Source organism: Sinohyriopsis cumingii, unplaced genomic scaffold (assembly GCF_028554795.1).
Source record: "Sinohyriopsis cumingii isolate HCF-2022 unplaced genomic scaffold, ASM2855479v2 utg001397l, whole genome shotgun sequence".
In the NCBI taxonomy this organism is placed as follows: domain Eukaryota; kingdom Metazoa; phylum Mollusca; class Bivalvia; order Unionida; family Unionidae; genus Sinohyriopsis; species Sinohyriopsis cumingii.
In genome coordinates, this window is record NW_028315993.1 from 722,741 (window position 1) to 744,700 (window position 21,960).

A 21,960-nucleotide genomic window follows, 5' to 3' on the forward strand; every position below is an offset into this window, starting at 1 on the left:
AAGTCAGTGTCTCAAGCATACGTATTCATAGGGTAGGTTTAAGTCAGTGTCTCAAGCATACGTATTCATAGGGTAGGTTTAAGTCAGTGTCTCAAGCATGCGTATTCATAGGGTAGGTTTAAGTCGGTGTCTCAAGCATACGTATTCATAGGGTAGGTTTAAGTCAGTGTCTCAAGCATACGTATTCATAGGGTAGGTTTAAGTCAGTGTCTCAAGCATACGTATTCATAGGGTAGGTTTAAGTCAATGTCTAAAGCATACGTATTCATAGGGTAGGTTTAAGTCAGTGTCTCAAGCATACGTATTCATAGGGTAGGTTTAAGTCAATGTCTCAAGCATACGTATTCATAGGGTATGTTTAAGTCAATGTCTCAAGCATGCGTATTCATAGGGTATGTTTAAGTCAGTGTCTCAAGCATACGTATTCATAGGGTAGGTTTAAGTCAGTGTATCAAGCATACGTATTCATAGGGTAGGTTTAAGTCAATGTGTCAAGCATGCACATTCCAAGGGAAGTTTAAGTCATTGTTACAATCAGGGATATTCCTATGGAAGTTTTAGTCAATCTGTCAAGCATACAGATTTCTAGGGTAGTTCAGGTCAAGGTGTCAAGCATACATATTCCTAGCGAATAGGATTTCAATGTGTTAAGCATACATATTCATAGGGTAATTAAAGTCAATGTGTCAAGCATATAAATTCATAGGGTATTCTAATTAAATATGTGATGCATACATATTCATTAGATAGGTTTAAGTCAATGTGACAAGCATACATATTCATAGGGCAGTTTAACTCAATGTGCCAAACATACATATTCATAAGGTAGTTGAAGTCAATGTGTCAAGCAAACATATTCATAGGGTAGTTTTAGGTCAATGTGACAAGCACATAGGGTAGTTTTAAGTTAATGTGTTCATGTCAAAAGTAGTGTGAAATCTTACATGGAATGTTTTACATATGTCAAATGATGCTGATGATGGTTTTGATATATATACTTAGCTTTTCATGCAAGTTATGTATGAACAAGTACCAATGAACATAGAAGAGTGAAGATGAACTGGCAAGATAACCACTAATCAAAGGTTGGAAATAATTTAAATGCAAAGATCAACAGGAACATTAAAAAACCTAGAAAATATGAATAGTAAGAACACACAGAAAATTACCAAGAAAATATCAATACAAGAATAATTATGTCTGTAAATTGTTCCATGTACTATGGACAAACACAAGTGTCAAACAAAAATCATCATTCAATTAATGTCGTTGTTGTTCTAGGGTTTAACGCCATTTTTCAGCAAAAGTGGAGCTATACATGGCGGCCAGTAGAACTGGTGGAGAAAAAACCCTAGAAAACCCAGGAAGAACCACCGACCCACGACAAGCTATAGCAGGCTTTCCCACTTACCCACGCAACCCAAGTCTTGGACTCCAACCCACGCAGACAGAAGTGAGATGGCAATAATCCAGAGTGGTGAGTGCTTTAAACCACTCAGCCACTCGGGGCCCACCATAAGTCAGTAACTAAAACATGAATATTCTTGCACAGGAAAAGGACTATGTGAGGTAATACTAAGATATAGAGCAGCTAGGTGGAGTTTGCTCAGTATGTCTTCTCCAGCTTGCAAATGAACCTACAATCATAACTGTCATGGACTCTGACTGACCACATTTAAACCAACTTACTATACAATGGGGCAAATATTAAATTACCAAATATTGATCTTAGTGAGCAATGCACATTGCAAGACAAATAGGAACAATATATGCAGTATTATCCTTACCTAAATAAATTTCCACAGAATCTAAACCCAAATTTGATGAGAAGGAGGAAGGATGGGGTCAGTGGTCTAAGTTTGTAACGGAACAAATAATTTGCTTATATAGCTTTATGTCATATCATGACTTTTAAGTCAATGATAATTACATCATGACATACAGAAGCTATCGAGGATTGTCAATCACGGACAAATGAGACATAATGGTATGAACTTTTGACTTTTGTTTGTACTACATGGTACCAAAAATACTCGATAGCCTGATTTAATTACTTTTCAGGTACATGTCTCATTCGCAAAATGTTAACAATATTAACTTGATTTTCTGAAACACACACAGATAGACATGAGTATGTTTTGTTTCACGTCCACTTGTATTACATTACCATTTATTTTCTTTAAGCTTTGATAGGGAACATTCATATTAGTGCCAATTGTCATGTACTGGACAGCATTGCAAACACAGGTTTCCAAAGTATCAAAATACTAAAACTATCTATGTTACTGTTTTCTAAAGTATTACTATATTTACACTAACATTGTCACTGCATTGTGCATATAGATGTGCAGTTAACCAAGAAATGTACGATCATGTAAGACAGATATATATTTTATTCAGTGTAAATTACTCAAAATAACCATAATTTTCTGACTTAATTTTTAGACAAGACACCTTTGGCTATCTGTTTAAAATTTATGAGATACAAATAAGTGCAGTACATTCATAGGTAGAGAAGAACATTGTTTAGTAACTGCATAGTGTTCTGACAAGCACAAATACAATGCATTTTAGGGGCATATTTTATAACTTACTATTTATAGAAAACATCAAATTGGGTAGTTTCAAAAATTGTCTTTGTCCATGCACTCAGTGCTACAGCAAGCATATACACTCACAAAGCTATGGGGGTTCTGTACATATTTAGAATTAATCAGACTAGCATCATTTTATGAAGTGTTTTGTTTCTCACTTCAACTTTCTTTATATTTTGTCATAACATGCACAGGTAATGAATATCTTTTATTGACTAAGAACATCTTAGCACAATATCAATTTTAGTAGAATCATAAAGCTGATAAGCAGCTTTACATTGTGTCTAAAGTGGGGACGACACTCAAAAGGATATGTTAGTTTACATTGTTTTTACAGCGGGAAGTTGACATTACTTTATATTGTATCTAAAGTGGGGACCACAATCAGAAGGAGATGTTAGTTTACATTGTTTGTACAGAGGAAAGTTGACATTACTTTATATTGTATCTAAAGTGGGGACCACAATCAGAAGGAGATGTTAGTTTACATTGTTTGTACAGAGGGAAGTTGACATTACTTTATTTTGTATCTAAAGTGGTGACCGTCATCAAACACTGAACAGAGGGCACCATCAACGGATACAAACTTTTCAAGAGACACAAAATAAAGATGTTATCAATTTGCTGTGTTTTTGTCACATCTTTCCAATATAGTGCAAGATTAAGCTCTAGAAAAAGCCTAACTTGTGAAAATATATGTACAGCAATCCAAGTTATCAACAACATAATTACCTGTTGTGGAGCTAGACGCTGGTGAATGCAAGACATTAGCTGTTGTGGAACGAAATTTCGGGGCTTGCATGAGACCAGCTGTTGTGGAACGAAATCCTGGGGCTTGCATGAGACCAGCTGTTGTGGAAACTGTGGACCCAGATGATAAGGTATGCGTGACAACAGCTGTTGGTGACTGTATGGTTGACACAGGCATGGTACCAAATGATGCGACTAAAGTGGGACACGATTTTGAGGCTGGAGTAAAAACACCTGATGGTTCTGAAAGGCTGGCGGCTAAAACTGGCACACAGCTAGCAGAGGCTGAAAATAGCAAAAATAACACTATTTTGAAATTATATTAAACTGTTTTAAAGTGTGAAAATGGTTACTTTAGTACGAGATGAGATGGGTAAATGCAAAGTCAAAAATTAATAGCTGGAAACAAACTTTTAAGTTCTATACCACTGCACACTGTTTACATAAAGAGCTCAATGATGCAAGTATAAGACAGTCCACCAAGCCAGATTCAAAAGTTTGAGATTTTAATTCATGTACATGATTATCTGCAACAAAAAAGACTTAATGCTGGTTCACATGTTGATACCATGCAGAGTAGAAGGTGAAATACATACAAATCACCATCAGACCTTGGCAGGAACACAGTTGACAACTACATTGCAGAAGGAATGGTTGACATTACTTATTGATATGTAAACAGCCAAGGAATGAAGATCACCCATAGTGAAAACGACACCTCGTCGTGATTCAGTATACCATTTTGAACAATCATCCATCTTTACTTTCACAGCATATAAATCATTGAAAATGCCTTTTACGTTCAATAAATATATTTTAAAAATAATGATTGACAATTACTAATAATACAACAGAAAACCGTGAATTTATACTCAAATATTAACTACATGATTTGTTCTTCAGAAGTAATGATACAGTCAAAAGGCTGAACATACACGACATCTGACTAGAATATTCATTGTTTCAAGAAAAATCAATAATCAGTTAATGTCTGTTATATACTACAAATTGGAACAAAATAGTTTTTTAGGCATTCCTCCCCTTTAGAATATCAAATTATTGTTCCATAAGATAGACTTCATTTAAAACGTGGATGTTTACCGCAGTCAAGGCAATGACCATTGTCCACATTGTTATAAAACACTGACAAGGTTCAGTAAGAAAAGATTAAGCGCGGGAAGAATGTTTTACTATCATACCAGGCCATCCAAACTGGCTTGTAGTGATTAAGAACCCAAATGAAGTTGTCAAGTTTTGGGTTCTCTCCATGGATGTATTGTCTCGTTATTTGTTCATTTATAAAGCAGAAATATAGAGGCCAAAGTAAAGAGATATTAAAGTATGCAGTTTCGTTTTGTTGAGAAAACGTATTTATAAACTAATTTCTTTATTTGACAAGTTTCTGTGTTGCTTTAAAGCTACATATATTTCATCACAGTGGATAAAGTGTGTAACTTAGACATACACATACACATATATAAAAACACTTTAATTTGGTCATGAGGTTGCACCCACTGACCGGAAATATAATTTTTTACCTCTATGATGCTATAATTTCTAGTACGGTATTACGTCTCCTACTAATTGCAAACTTTCCAGGTTTCAGGTTTTGTCTATGTGTAAGTATAACTAGCCGATATTTCAATTCTGAAGCTTATCTCAAAACAATGACATCTCAAACATCAAATCTCAAAACAATGACATGTCAAACATCAAACATGCAAGATTTGGTTGATGTTATCAAACATCTAACATTATTTTAAAACTCACACTGATGGAAACTTGTTCCAGTAATCAAATAACATTTTCATTGCCGGAATATATTTTTCATTTGATGTAAAGCTAGGCAATGGAGGAATAAGGGACCTTGTAGGTGGACTGTACATTTTGTCACATATGTTACATACTAGACTCTTATCATTACCTTCTACAAAACAATGTATCTTAGAACAAATAATATTTGTTAGGTAAAATGGTTTCACACTTTTTAGTCTAGATTTTATTTTTAGCTAAACATATGCTAAAACGATTCAATGTTTCTCAAATGACACTTGGAAGAAGAAAGCGAGTTCTACTTTCAGCTTCGGATCCAAGTGCTTGGTGAAAACTGGCTATACTGTAGTAAGTCATGACCAGATAATAATCAGAGTATAATATATAACCAATTTGATTAGAGAGAAAAACTCAAATGAAACTTGCATCTGTTCTCCATGGTTCAATGAAACAAACTGAAAGAACGTCATGGATGTGATGTGATGTGATGTGATTTTGATTTTTAACGTAGCTTTAACAATTTTTCAGGCATATCGCTATGATGTCTGCAATGTGGCAGTTTATAGTGATGTCTAGCACTGGGGCATCATGCCGCAGACATGTGGCATGATGTCCCACCCAGTCACATTATCCTGACACCGGGCTGACCAGCCCTAACACTAACCTCTTAATGCTGAGTGCCAAGCGAGGCAGCTGTTAGTACCATTTTTGTAAGTCTTTGGTATGAATCTGCCGCGGATCGAACCCACAACCTCCCGCATCCGAGGCTGACACTATAACCGCTAGGCCACAGGAGCGGTTGTGATGGATGCAATCAGTGGTTACACAGCTCACATATGCTACTACTACTCTCCAGTAACCATTGAATCATACTCATAAAATTTAAACTTCCTACTTTTCTTAATAAAGATTGTTTGCAACCTGTAATTTTCATATTTGAACTAAGATATACAGTCAAGCTATGGCTTTAGCATATCACAGTATACAATATGTACATTATTATTAATATGGAAACTATGCGGCTGAATTAAAAGAGTTATTCCTGCCTGATATACATGGATGTGTATGTACCTAACATGGATGAACCGACGCGAGCATATAAAAAATGACTTTCTTTATGTTAATAAAGCACACAAAGTAGGTCACAGTGACCCATGTTCTTTAAGAGTGCACAGGCATCCATTTAATATCTTTAATTTCTGGGATATAAGCAATACATAATAAGTGAACTTTCAACACTGACTTTAATATTTAATATTTAATACAGCAGTGCAACAATTGAAGAAAGTCAGGGAGCATGAAAAGTATATCACGAAAACGTCTTTTGGATGTAGAACTTATCAACATGCATCAACTCAGGAATCTAGATAGTATACATGTAACATGTCTTAAACTCGTGGGATAAATTAACAAGCATAATCAAAGATAGTAAAATATGACATATGGGTTATATGTGTCTTTTTTTGTTATAAAAGTAGTAAGCGTATATGTATATCATTATTAACCTCATGATTCTAGCTTTAACTGTAACCGAGAAATGAGAAGCAAATACAAAATGTTTACACAAGTCAGTTTGTGTAAAATATGCTCAATACTGACACATTGATGAAATAAGAGAATGGACCTCATACAGATGCGTCCAATTTTTAAAATCGTAGATACTATAGGTCTGAAAATGAGGTTATGATTATTGTATCAAATAAATGATACAAAGGTTAACATAAGTGTAATAGTCTTTGAAGAATTAGGAGACTTTTACATGAAGCAAGTATACAAAAGCAGCAAAGCAGTTGATGCACATTGCCTTATCACCTGAAGAATATATCTGTATCAAAAAAGTACAAGTGTACCAAAACTGATACACTTTTGCAGTTATATGGTCTATGGTGTTGTTCTTGCTCTCTTTGTAGGGTTTGACACCACTTTTCAGCATATGATAGGCTATACATGGCGGCCAGTATCAATGGTGGAGAAAGAACCCGGGAAAACCTCTGAAAGAACCACCAACCCACGAGAAGCTACTGGCAAGCTTTATCAAATACCCACACTGGCCGAATCTGAGACTCTAACCTACACAGACAGAGGTGAGATAGCAGTGATCCGTAACGGAGAGCGCTTTAGACCACCTGGCCACTCGGGGCCCATAGAAAATACTATGCAACTACATATTCATTGAAATACATAAACAAAATTAAAAGGAGGATCCATATGGAATATGGATGATAGAAGGAACACTTGATTTATGTGATAAAAATAAGTCTATGTGCTAAAGGAAGTGATAATCTGAACGAATACCCATGGGTCTTCAATGTTTCAATGCAAATGCATAACCTGCATAGAAATCTAATTAAACGAAGATGGGTTAATGTAAAAAAAATCATTTTATTTTACAGTATAGAAAATATATACTCATAGTGAAAATTTCAAGGGTATCAGGTCTTATAAAATAAATGAAACCTACCAATCAATATTGAAATGGTTAAAAGGTGGGTACACACTTTTAGAGTACACTAAATTTCCCATATCTTACACATGATTGGCCGTGTGAAATCATTATATCGCACAACAATAGAAAAAAAGATTAACATTACCGTCATTTTTTCTGACTGTGGCATTCATTCTGGATGCGCAAAGCATAGGCTCTTGTGGATGGGTTGTCCAATCCATCTGCACAACTTCAATCGACCTATAATCCACTTGCCCTATATTAAACAACGAAATACCTAGTTGCACTGGTTTTATGACCTATAGTAAATAACACAATCAAGACTAAGTTACGATGAGTTTAATGTATGATTGATTCTGAATTCTCTATACGTGCATTCATACACCTAAAGCCTGTAAGGTGTTGAATCAAGTACAACAGTGGTGTATAAGCTGTTCAGTCATGTACACCATGAACTTGTAAGGAGTTTAATGATATACACAATGGTTTATAAGCTGCTTTTATATTTATATAAAATATTTGAAAACAAAGCAGAACTGCCAACTTTATATAAATATATAACCTAGCAGCATGCTTTGAATGTAAATGATACGAGTATCCCACTACTATTAAAGTATCCCGCTGATACTAAACATATTAAGAGCTCGCGAGGGTTTATGTATTTTTGTATGATATTGTATTTCTCAGTTACATATTCTCTTCTATTAGTGTTTGGAACCTAATGCAATTTTGCTGAATTAATTTGTTCCCTGGTCATATCTTAAATTAATATATTTATATAGTCTATGCTTTGTCAAGTGTATTCTTCCAAATAAAGTCTGATAGGTTAAAATATCACCTCAGACAGTCATGCCCATCATTAATAAAGCCCTGGCATTGAATGTGCAATCTTTATACTTCCTAAAGGTACGTTTGGGTATGGAATGTAATTTACTAAACATTTATGTTACATCAGTTAGTAAAATTGGATAAATGAATAAAGATAGTGACATTCATCTTTTCTGACTTCCTTCCAAAACATTTTTATATTCCCTGGAGTATATTTTATATTTTAAAAATGCTATGAACCTTCATCTCCAAACTGCGATGAACACTCCTGGACAGTACACAGATCATTAGCAAGTTTATCCAATCCACTGTTTCTCAAAGCAAGTACAAGAGCAGCAAATGCTTTGTTGCCTTTATCTATGATTGTTTCCAGGAAACGAGCGGCTCTTTTCCGTCTTTGTTCAAGGCTTTTGAGTCCTTCAAAAAATAAATTGTCCAAAATTTCCTTGGATACAAATGTGTCCTTGAAATGCAATGGCTCAATTTCTTCCAGGAAGGTGTCATACTGACGACTTAAATTATTTTTAATCATCTCAGGATTATCGGTGACTGTAAAACTGGCCTGCACATTCAACGGTGTATAGTCTCTGCATGGTCCATCTGCACCTTAATATGAAAGGAATGAATACAATTTAACATTGCTAATCAGTGTGAGTAAGAAACAATTTTTAAAAATCATTTTGATGAAGTTCCTATCAACAGGAGGTAAAACCTTAAAAGTTCATTAAGAAATAAATGAATTATGGACAAACATTACACTGGAACAATATACAAATTATAAGTAACATGTCGGCCATAATGCTTAATAAAGTTCACATTGTTACAATCAACTGCAATTAATTTCTTTGCTTTTACTGGCTCCTGTAGTTATCAATTAGAAATCTTAAGTTCCCCAAGTTTATGATGATAAATTCAAGACTAAGTACACACGCACTGTTTCGTTATGACATTACCTACACAGCATAAGCACTGCCAGGGACTGACTTTAATTTTGATTTTTCAAACATTATTAACATATTAAGACAATAATAATGAGGGGTCAAATCCAAATGTTGCGCTTATTATGCATAAATATCGAATGTGGCAAGACATATTCAATTCTAAGTGCAGGTACATTTTCAGGTTTGTATTTACCTTCAAAATTTGGGTCTTCATTGTAACAATGCACCTGAACATGTACAATCATTTCACCCTCAGGAAGAGATGAGAATATTATCTTTCTCGTTAACAAATCTGATACAAAGTTTTTAATTCCGTTGTGAACACAGAAAAATCTTAATCCCTCCTTTGTAAGGCTCCCAAGTGGCTTAAGACATATGATGACACTTCCAGCTTTCCATATCAGACATTGTGATCTCATGCAATGGTCAAAGATTATGCGGCCCTTGTCCAAGTAAGCTCTAGTTTTTGACTCTGCATCATTCAGTATGATTCCATCCTTTAACATCTCCAATGTGAAGGTGTAGTAGACTACACTGGTCACCATTGCTGAAATATATTTCGAAATCTTCGATCATTTTTGAGAAATACTTACATGGCGATGACATTTCCTCAATGACGCCATTTTTGTTCATATCAGACATACATATTCTTTTGCCGATTATTTGGCACATGTTTACTTTTGATGCAAGCTCAATCTATACAGTGCCAATTCAATTAAGTGATAATGTAAGATTTTGTTTCAGAATCAAGTGTTAAACATTTACCTACCACTTGAAAGCAGAATACGAATACCAAGGGATGAATATTAAGATGCATACCCTGCGGTACCTAATATAGTCCATTGTTAGATTCATATATATCTATATATATATATATATATATATATATATATATATATATATATATATATATATATATATCTATAATCATGTGACAGAAATGTTAAATGATCTTTTAATACAGTAATCCAACTTATCAAGGGATGACAGCAATGGCACCAATTGAAACATCCTTCATCTCTTCATCTGCATAACAATTTCCATAAGAAAGACTGACGCTATATGGAGTTTAAATATGGCATGGAAAGATTACATGGTGGTATATAATATTTTACTAATGTGCATTGGCCGTTGTCAACTAAATAATAAATGATAATAAACAAACATGTGGAAGTGTGAGCTGCTGATCAACACTGAATATATAAAATAATAAACCTTTTTCCCATGCAAAGTTACTCTACCCTTCGCAATTCTTTCAAAACAATGCTACACACACACACACACACACACACACACACACACACACACACACACATATATATATATATATATTAAAAATAACATGCCTTTTAAAGTGTTGGTATCAAACAAATTTCATATACGAATATTAGTATATCAAATTGTGATCCACCCATGGTGCAATAATAAACAGTGTATCAATGTTAGTTTACGTTTCAACAGTAGGTTATCGCTTCTATATTCTCTAAATCTGTGATGAACTTCCACTGATCAATCATTAGTGATGTAATAAAATAAATATATCAAGTATCTTCGAAATGAATTAAACATGGGACATAGTTTGATTCAAATTCTCTCTCTCTCTCTCTCTCTCTCATGCATAAGAGAAAGAATACGGCGAAGTCTGTGGAGTGAGAGAGAAAATGGAAACTTATGTTGTACCAAGTAATCTACAAGAACCAGGGATTTCTTAACGGTTAGATGTACACGTTCTATGGAATCTGAAAAAAGTGTTTGCGATACCTATGATAAAAAAGTTGCAATAGCCTGTCAAGACTATACAGTACATATTTCGGTAAGGAGGAAGACATAATGTAATCTAGTTAATGCTGTATTTGTTACTATTTCATTATTTATATTCATTAAACATTAGATGGGCCTACAAATGGAATATTTAATATTAAAAGATACAATCCCCGTGCCTTTCATTCTCACTGAAGTAGACGGTAAGGCATCAAATTATTCAAATAATAAACATAGGAGTGGGCTATAAATATGTGCCTTTATGATAAGTCTTTCCAAACCCCACCACCACATCTCATTACAGAAACAACATTATTAAGTACCAGACTGTTAACATACAAGCTAGCTGGTTTACACTTTGTTACCAGATATGGCCATACCATTAGTTTCTTGATCATGGCTCATGGGTTGTGGATCATGTTTCCTTTCGATTTGATGTCTCAATCCCTGCACTATTAGGTCTTGCTGAGTTTCATTCAAGGCATGAACTAAAGATGAAAATGCTTCAGGAAGCTGTGCCTTGATCCTTTCAAGAAGCTTTTCTGCCATTTGCCTTCTTCTCAGTTTAAGCATCGTTTCATTTTCTTCTGAAGACAAAAGTCTTTCCTTCTCAAAGAAAGGTAAAATAATTCCTGGAGTAAGCTCTTCTAAACTATACTCTTCAACTGACGGCCATGCCTCAATGAGGTTTTCTACTGTGTAATTCCACCCAGTTGTCATTTCTGTGATAGAAACAAATATAAATGTATCAAAAGAATTAAGGCAAAATAGGAAGCAAATAGACAGGAAAACTTGTATTACAATAAAATACAAATGTTGACTCACCATGACCCAGTTTTAAAAGTCTTTCATGTTTCATTTAAGCAAGATGTATTTGGCTTCAGTACATTTATGTATGTCCATATTCAGTTGTACCAATCCCTGTTGCAAATGCATTGTGTGTGTATCTGTGCGCACATGTATTGCAAAATAGGGACATAAGTATACATGAACTTATAAACTGTGGACACACCAGGAAACATTTAGCATTCAGCAATAGTTATTGTCAAAATTGGTATAAAACATCATTTAGTAGAAGAAAAAAAACATTTTACATTTTAATCAAATCATGCAAAATAGTCTGTTGCTAAAAATTATTTGACATGGAAAATAAGCCACAATGACAAAAATTGTAATTCTGATAGAGCTAATCATTAGATTTGATCGTTCACTATGATTATCCACTCCTGTTTTTGCAATTGTAGCCATAGTGGTATGATAATGTAATTATATTCGTGCGTTATTTTGCAGAATGTAGCATCTCTACATGTTGTATTTCATTTTGTTGTACTTAATTTACAATGTGTTTAAAAGATTAACTTACTATAGTTGTGTACAACTGTCATTCACATTTTGGAACTTACCGGTAATCTCATGTTAGGCACTACATGGTCCCTTTTGCAGAGGGGTGCCATAAAACACTATTACATACATCATGATGTACTTATCCATGCTTACTTGTTCACTGTGACAGTTTTGTTTGGCTAGTGCTACTTGTACTGCCCATCATGTGTTATACAAACGTATTATATGGTTCTCTACTGCCCAGCATGTGTTATACAAACGTATTATATGGTTCTCTACTGCCCAGCATGTGTTATACAAACGTATTATATGGTTCTCTACTGCCCAGCATGTGTTATACAAACGTATTATATGGTTCTCTACTGCCCAGCATGTGTTATACAAACGTATTATATGGTTCTCTACTGCCCATCATGTGTTATACAAACGTATTATATGGTTCTCTACTGCCCATCATGTGTTATACAAACGTATTATATGGTTCTCTACTGCCCAGCATGTGTTATACAAACGTATTATATGGTTCTCTACTGCCCATCATGTGTTATACAAACGTATTATATGGTTCTCTACTGCCCAGCATGTGTTATACAAACGTATTATATGGTTCTCTACTGCCCAGCATGTGTTATACAAACGTATTATATGGTTCTCTACTGCCCATCATGTGTTATACAAACGTATTATATGGTTCTCTACTGCCCAGCATGTGTTATACAAACGTATTATATGGTTCTCTACTGCCCATCATGTGTTATACAAACGTATTATATGGTTCTCTACTGCCCAGCATGTGTTATACAAACGTATTATATGGTTATCGTGATGACAACTGACTTTTGAGACAGCATTTATTACCAACCATTCAGAAACGACATTTTTTGTTTGATCAAGCCAGGTTTTTCAAACTTAGTAGAACAATATTAATTTGTTTTCCAGCCTGCTGTTCTGTCTAATGGCAGCCACGACAACTTCTTCAACAATGAGATTATAATTTCTGGAGTTTAGTCATAATTGGATGTAACAAACCGGCTGCTCTCTTTTTGAAGGTTGTCCAGCTCATATTGAAAAAACAGTGAATGGGGGTCCCAAATGTACCATCATATTCTAAACCATTCCAAAATAAATCCTTGAAAACCAATTGTGAACAAGATGATAACTTACATCCTAACAGGCCTAATGTAAGATTTACTTGGTCATCATTGTTGAACTGGATCATTCTGTTTCAGATCACAAGTAATTGTGACTCCTAAATTATTTAATTTTAATGTCATATTCTGCTTAAGTACGTTTTACAGAATATTACAAATGTGTGTAGTCTTTTCTTCTCATTTGCATTAAGGAGCAACTTTTTCAGGTTGACATCACATGCCCCATTTTCGAGCATACTTTCCTACTGTATTAATGTAATTCTGCATTATTTTAACAACCTCCTGGGTTTTGATTGTTTTGTTACATATACAATTATATTTTAAAAAATGCAATTTCTCAATCATTTTCTATCATAATGTCACTGATATACAAGGAAAAATGCAATGACCCATGTAGTAGTGTGCCACGAGGCCAGTGTCACAGATAAACAGTTTATATGGGTATTTTACTGGATTATAAAGGTAAAATACCTAATGTATTTTCTTCCAGTATGCTTATCAACATGAATAGTAACAAGCATTCTCTCCGATGTAATTGTTAAATGAGCTTAGAATAAATCATCAAAAAACAATCAACCTGGGTACTATTTACCACTAAATATTTGCACTGAAAACATTAAAAAAGGAGTCTGGCTAGTTTTGATTGTAATTCCATAATGAAATATTTACTCTTTATTAGCAATTTATGGGGGACTGTCAAAAGAGTTTTAGGATCCAGTAATACAATGTTTCTGGTGTAATACTACTTTTAATCATGTAATACTTATATTTTACTAATCCAATGCTTTTCTTTTGTCTCCAGTCCAAGCTAATATTTCATTCTCCAATTAATGACTAAATCCAAATGAATATGGTTTTAGGTTGATTCCTTATTCATGTTTTCCTCTTTTGGCTTTCATTAGGGCTACACAAGTAGAGTATGAAAAAAATATTTGCAATATTACCAATATCTTAATAATAATAATAATAATAATAATAATAATAATAATAAAATAATAATAATAATAATGAGGACTTTGTATAGCGCCTGATCTTTAGAAGCTCTAAGCGCTTTACAACTTTAGACAACACCTATAAGATAAGAAACATAGTAATATTATTACAAAAACAAACAACATGAAATTAGAAAAACGTTAAAAAAACAATAAAAAAAACATGCTGAGAATATTTCAGGTAGAAAACATTATTAGGTCTTTAAGTTTGCTCTTGCTGTCGAAATAAGTGAGTTTTGAGAGCCCTCTTGAATGTGATCACTGTGTCTTTGTGTCTAAGTTCAGTGGGCAATTCATTCCACTTTGCTGGGCCCTGGTATGCGAAAGAACGCTGTCCATATGACTTTGTTTTCATACTTGGAATAATGAGTATACGATTGTCAGAAGAGGAGCGCAAGTAACGTGCTGATGTGTACACACTGGTGAGGTCAGATAGGTATGTTGGACTACAGTCCGACAGTGAAGTGTAGCACAGAGAACAAATTTTGTGTTTGATTCTGGATCGAATTGATAGCCAGTGATGGGTACAGAACAGCGGGTAGGTGTGCTTGGATCGTGGTACTCTAAGTATGACCCAAGCAGCTGTGTTTTGAACTTTTTGAAGTTTCTGAGTAGATATTGAGATGAACCAACAGAACTGAGTTACAATAGTCCTGTCTTGAAAGTACTAATGAACACACAAGTGTTTTAGTGGCATCAACTGAAAGATATTTGCGAACTGAGCTGATGCCTCTCTGCTCAAGATATGCAGCCTTGCATATGTTTATGACATGTTGGTGCAATGTGAGAGTACTGTCCAGAGTAACACCTAGGTTTCGTACTGATTGTGTGAATTTAATGTTGCCGTTGCTGATATTTATTGCTTTAGGTAAAGGATATGAATCAGAAAGTCTTTGTGTTGTGATCAGAATGGCCTCAGTTTTAACATCATTCATCTGCAGCTTGTTACAAGTCATCCATGATTTCACATCAGAAATGCACCTCTCTACACCTTGGATGGTAGCATCAACTTCAGTTGGGTGGCTAGTTTTGTATATTTGCATGTCATCAGCGTACAATTGATGAGACACTGCATGATGATCTAGGACACTTGAGAGAGACTGAGAGTACAGAATGAAGAGAACAAGTCCAAGAACACCACAACATAGATCAACTGGGTTGGAGTGTATTCCATTTGCAGATACAATTTGTGTCTTGTTGACTAAGTAGGACTTGAACCACAGTAAAGCTGTATCATGAATGCCAAATACATGCTGGAGATGGTGAAGTAATATATCATGGTCTATTGTGTGAAATGCTGCAGACAAATCAAGGAGGGTGAGGACTGTAATAGCTGATGAAGTGAATTTTCCATTAGGAGGGATGCTGATTAAAATCAAACAAAATATGGCATGAGAAACGTAATGTTATTACCCTTGCAACAGCAGTATTCCCTAATTTAAACTTGTGGATTGCTTGGTGGCTTACTGTGCTGTCATGATTCAACCCAATAAATAAATACCTTTATTGTTGTTCATCAGAGATCAAATATGCAATGATGAGATGGTATCTATCATAATATAATCCAAAAAAGAGTGATTCAAGTCGGAACATGAAGTAGAATGGCCCTAATATCGTGCATTTTAATTGAAAGAAAGGTCCATCTCAGCTAGTGACATAAGCTCTCTTGATAGAGATGAATCCATCTAAATGGTGGCCATCAAACTATCAGAGAAACCATTGAGAGGTAGCATCATTATATTCCAGCCCTAACTGGACCAATAAACCTATCTTGTTCATCCACAACACAGATATGACTGAGTCTAGGAATGGAACTATTAAAGGCAAATTATGCCCATTTTGACAAAGAACAGAAAATAAATCATAGTTTCCAATGAAAATTATACATGACGAAAGCCACTGAAAAAGGCATGAATCTCACTCATTCTCCTTACTGATGTTAAATAATACTGTCTTAAGTGTAAGGATCTCAAGGAAAGCTTTATCCAAGGTTCATATTTAACGGCAAAAGAACATGTACTAGACTCCTTGTGATGATCATCCCTTGGAAACAGAGTGCCTTCATATCACAACATTGAAGGAGCCTCTGTGATAACATGTAATTGTTGTCTTTCAATACTGCAACCCTATTGCTATTACCCACTTCCTTGCATTAGATATTGCAAACAGGTGCTGTATTTGTACATTAGAAATATATCCATGCACAACTTAATTTACTGGAATGACAATAAAATGCTAGAACTTATGGTCCAAAAGTACATTCCATTCTTATATAGGATGAGATTTACATAGTACCCTCAATATTCTCGAATGGCTAGAGCTGTGAGGCATTCAAGTTGTCTGCTGTAGTGAGCATGCTGACTACTACAAAGATTTTGGTGAAGACAAATGTGCCAAGGATGAGGCTTTTAAAACCCTAATAAAGAAATATGTATCTAATCTGTGCAAGATTCTTCCAGTCTGTGATGGCTAAAAATGACTGTCAATATGCTCATGGTCTCCCACAATTAGAAATTAGGATTAGAAGTCCTATGTGAGTAATGCAAAAGACACTTTCAAAACTTGAAAAAAATCACTCCTCTCCCATTCTTTGAATATCAAACATTAATATGTCTCTTTTTTTCATTCCAGGGATAAAAAGGAAGCAACAGCAATTAGTGATTATTGGTTTTGTTCTGGTGTCCACTGTAGCCCCTAAGGTGATTTTGTCATCTATGTTAGGAGCAGGCTGGCATGTAGGCTTTGTAATTGCAACACACAGTAGATTACTCAGAGGTTTACTATAGAAAACAATACAAGACTGCAGATGACTACCTCTAATCGTCCAACCTAGGTTCTTGCTCCAATTGTGACACTGCTCCACCAGCAGAGGGCCAAGGTAACAGGGAAGCCTTCAAAACAGGAAATTCGGGCTTTTCAGGTAAAGCCTGTCATATATAAACACTAAAACGTGGCCCAAGTTCAGTGATGTGCATACCTTAAGCAGTAGCAAGATAACCATTGTGCTGCTCCGGTCAGATCAACTAATCTGGACAACACACATAGACATTCAAATGGCAAAGTGAGGTTGACCTGTATGTAATCCAAGCACACTTCGTATGTATAAAATAAGTAAATAGTTGGAATGACTACTCAGCTTCAAATTAAGTGTCATGTTGAACAGGGATGCATATGGGTAGGTGTGTAAGGAGGCGGGGCACAACCTACAGCACATAATGCACAAGCCTACACTTAATTCCTTCAATTTCAGTGCTAAACATATATTATTATATGCTCATATTTTTTCTCCATTAACTTTGCATAGTCAGAATTGTTCAATATTTTTTTTTACTAAACTTGCACACAACTTCATACTGCACTCATAAAGGAACTACTTTCTATTGTAAACAAACAATGGACGCAGACACTAGAACTTTTGATTTGTAAACAAATCATGAACCTTCGTCTAGTAAGCTCTTTACGTTTTGGTTGATAAATTTGTTTCTGAATGAAGTAAAGCAGATGTTTCGCGAAGTGCAACATATCAGCTGCTTTGGCACATTCCGTGTTAATTATTTTGATACAATGTTTGAGATTTAGGCTAGCTATATATCCTAGGGCAGTGGCAGATGCTTTATCTCCTCGGGAAATGGACACACCCACCCATCTATGAGTTTCCTGCTGCCTTGCAGGTCGGCTTTGGTTAGCCCAAGGCTAAGGGAGTAAACCCTAGAACAAAATCCGGAGTGAAGACCCTAAGGCAGCTGGACGATGTACTACATCCCCTTCTGGCAACTCCGTGGTCTGGAGAGGGATGGGCTCCGCCAGATGACATTTGCCCAAGACACACTGATAATACTGGATAAATCTGAGCTTACAATACCAGATCGGTCGTCGCCTGGGTCAACAAGGACCGTGCCTGCCGATGTCCACCAGGATGGAGGTGACAAGTGTGCTACTGGTACTATTCATACAATCAGAGGGAGAGACAACATTGCCATCGCCACCTAGAACATTAGCACTCTGGCCCAAATAGGAAGACTCCAAGAGTTGACACATGAGCAGGAACACTACACATGGCACATTGTGGGACTCTGTGAAGTTAGATGAAAATCCCTAGGAGAACACCAAACCGAAGATGGGCATATATTATATTATAGTGGAGAGTGTGACAAGTCCATAATTGGAGTAGGCTTCCTTGTAAACAAAGCCATCAAGGGATCTGTCCTTGAATGCTGCCCCATATCTAGCAGAATCATTTTCATTCGATTGAAAGCATCTCCCTTTAACATCACAATTATCCAAGTCTATGCTCCAACTACCGATCATGATGATGAAGAAATAGAGGAGTTTTACAACAAACTACAAGGTGTTCTAAACATGGTCAGTAAAAAAGACATCCTCGTCATCCAAGTGGACAGGAATGCCAAAGATGGCAAAGATGCTCTAAAAGACTGGGAATAACATTGTGAACCTTCTTGCAATGAGCTTACCATTGAAAGAGGGAGACGGCTGCTCGAGTTCGCGAGCTACAACAACTTAGTACTAGCCAACACCCTGGGACAACATAAAGCTACACGATGCTAGACATGGCACTCACCAAATGGAACCCATCACAACCAGATCGACTACATACTGGTTCAAAACCGTTACTGATCTGGCATCAAAAGAGCAAAAACAAGGACATTCCCATGTGTTGATGTTGGTAGTGATCATGACCTCGTGATTATGAACTTCCAAGTGAAGCTGAAGAAAATTTACAAGCCAAAGAACATCAGGCTCAAATTAAACCTTGAACAACTGAAGGACCCTAACATTTGCAAGTCATTCCAAGCCACAATTGGAGGAAAATTTGCTCCACTCCTTGTGATGGATGGTGATGTCAATGAGATGACAAACACCTTCAACACAGTCATGACAGCCAAGGACATCATTGGCCTCCATCGACCGAAGAAAAAACTCTGGGTTACAGAAGAGATTCTGAAGTTGTGTGATGCCCGAAAAGAACTAAAAAGCACCAGACACACAACTGGGGCATTGAAATACCGATAAATAAACAAAAATATCAGAAAAAACTTAAGCAAATCAAAACAAAATTGGATTGGACAAAAGTGCATATGAAATGGCGAAGAGTCTGATAAAGAATAACAGCAAAAAGGCATTCCAAATTGGGAAAGACCTCACCAGACAGAAACAACAATGAGTCAGTACCATTCAAGACAAAAATGGAAAAGGCCTCACAGAAGCAAGTGACATTTCAAAAAGATGTACTGTGTATTGTAAAGAACTCTACAACCATCAGTCCACAGGAGACCCAGAGGTGCTTGAAGTTACAAACTCCACAAATAATGATGACTTCCCCATTCTCAAAGAAAAGGCGGAGTCAGCAATAAGAGCACTGAAGAATGGGAAGGCAGCTGGAGTAGACAACATCCCAGCTGACCTTATCATGAATGGAGGAGAATCATTGAAAGAGCTAGCAAAAATCTGCAACAAGATCTGGCAGACGGGTGAATGGCCAACACAATGGACCCAGTCACTGATTACAACACTTCCCAAAAAGACAATCTCCAGCTGTGCCAAAATTACATAACTATCAGTTTGATCAGCCATGCTAGTAAGGTATTGCTGAAGATCATCTTGAACAGACAAAAACCACAAGCAGAAGAAATAATCGCTGAAGAACAGACCGGGTTCCGGAGTGGAAGAAGCACAACAGAACAAATAATCAATCTCAGGGTTCTGTGCGAAAAAGTACTCGCAACACCAACAAGACATCTATCATATGTTCATAGATTTCAAAAAGGCCTTTGACAGAGAGTGGCATGAGGCATTGTGGGCCACAATGAAGAAGTATAACATGGGTCAAAAGTTAACCAATACCATCAAGCAGCTGTACGCCAAGGCTACTAGTGCAGTAATTGCCCAAGGTGCTGTGGGGAACTGGTTCGAGACAACACCGGGAGTGCGTCAAGGCTGTCTCCTGTCACCCACGCTTTTCAACATCTACTTAGAGCACATCATGAGGGAAGCCCTGGAAAACCACTGTGGGACAGTCAGCATTGGAGGGCGCAACATCACAAACCTCCGCTTTGCAGACGACATTGATGGGCTGGCAGGCAGTGAAGACGAGCTAGCCACCTTAGTGAAGAACCTGGATGAAACATCTTCCAGATTTGACATGGAGATAAGCGCTGAGAAGACAAAACTGATGGCAAATAGTGGCAAACAAATCTCAGCCAAGATTAAAGTCAGAGGACATGAATTGGAAACAGTGAGCTAGTTCAAATATATTGGTTCCATAATCACTGAAGAGGGATTAAGAGCAGAAATTTTGTCAAGAGCAGCACAAAGAATGGTAGCTATGTCAAAGCTAAGAGCCATCTCGAGAGACAATAATATCTGTCTGAAAACTAAAATCAGACTATTGCGAGCTCTAGTTATCTCAGTCTTTTTGTACTCATGTCAGGCATGGACCCTGACAGCAGAGTTACAATGAAGAATCCAGTCATTTTAAATGAGATGCTACAGAACCATCCTTGGCATCTCTTACATGGACCACATCACAAATTAAGAAGTGCGTAACACCATCAGGCGCGAAGTAGGCCAATATGAGGACCTCCTCACCACCGTCAAAAAGAGAAAGCTGAAATGGTTTGGCCATGTCACTAGAGCCAACAGTCTATCCACAACAGTCCTACAGGGCAGCGTCCAGGGTGGCAGAAGGAGAGGTAGACAGAAAAAAGTGGACTGAAAACATCACAGAATGGACCAGGAAAAGTTTTGGGGAGACACATACATTGGCACATGATCGGCACAAGTGGAGGGAACTGGTCAGATGTTCAGCAGCACAGTGCCTGAACGACCACCGCTGCGGTGGCCTAGTGGTTAGAGCGTCAGCCTCGGATGCGGGAGGTCGTGGGTTCGATCCCCGGCCGAGTCATACCAAAGACTTAAACAATGGTACTAACAACTGCCTCGCTTGGCGTTCAGCATTAAGAGGTTAGTGTTAGGACTGGTCGGCCTGGTGTCAGGATAATGTGACTGGATGGGACATCATGCTACATGTCTGCGGAATGATACCCCAGTGCTAGACATCACTATAAACTGCCACATTGCAGACATCGTAGCGATATGGCTGAAAAATTGTTAAAGCTATGTTAAAAATCAAAATCACATCACGCCTTAACGACCACACTAGGTCATGAGACTGATGATGATGATGATGATGATGATATACAGTAGACGGCAGAAAGAGTACTTACAAATAAATGCAAGTGATAAGCATAAACTGTTTTTGTTAGCTGGTAATACGAATGACAAAAACTATACTTACAGTTTTACATCCTAAATTTCCTCAAAATGTACTTTATTAGTTCTGCAAATCCGAATTGCATGAGC

At 36.4% G+C, this 21,960-nt stretch overlaps 1 protein-coding gene across 1 annotated transcript in view; it reads right to left on the reverse strand.

Moving 5' to 3' along the window:
* Positions 1–21,960, reverse strand: part of LOC149772531 (uncharacterized) — a 92,762-nt gene that overhangs the window by 29,554 nt on the left and 41,248 nt on the right. The window contains exons 8-12 of the mRNA XM_089947653.1: positions 11,474–11,815; positions 9,526–9,879; positions 8,632–8,997; positions 7,709–7,819; positions 3,327–3,629 (exon numbers count right to left, since the gene is read on the reverse strand). Of these exons, the coding sequence (XP_089803779.1) occupies positions 3,327–3,629; positions 7,709–7,819; positions 8,632–8,997; positions 9,526–9,879; positions 11,474–11,815 (1,476 nt within the window). The remainder of the gene's footprint in view (positions 1–3,326; positions 3,630–7,708; positions 7,820–8,631; positions 8,998–9,525; positions 9,880–11,473; positions 11,816–21,960) is intronic.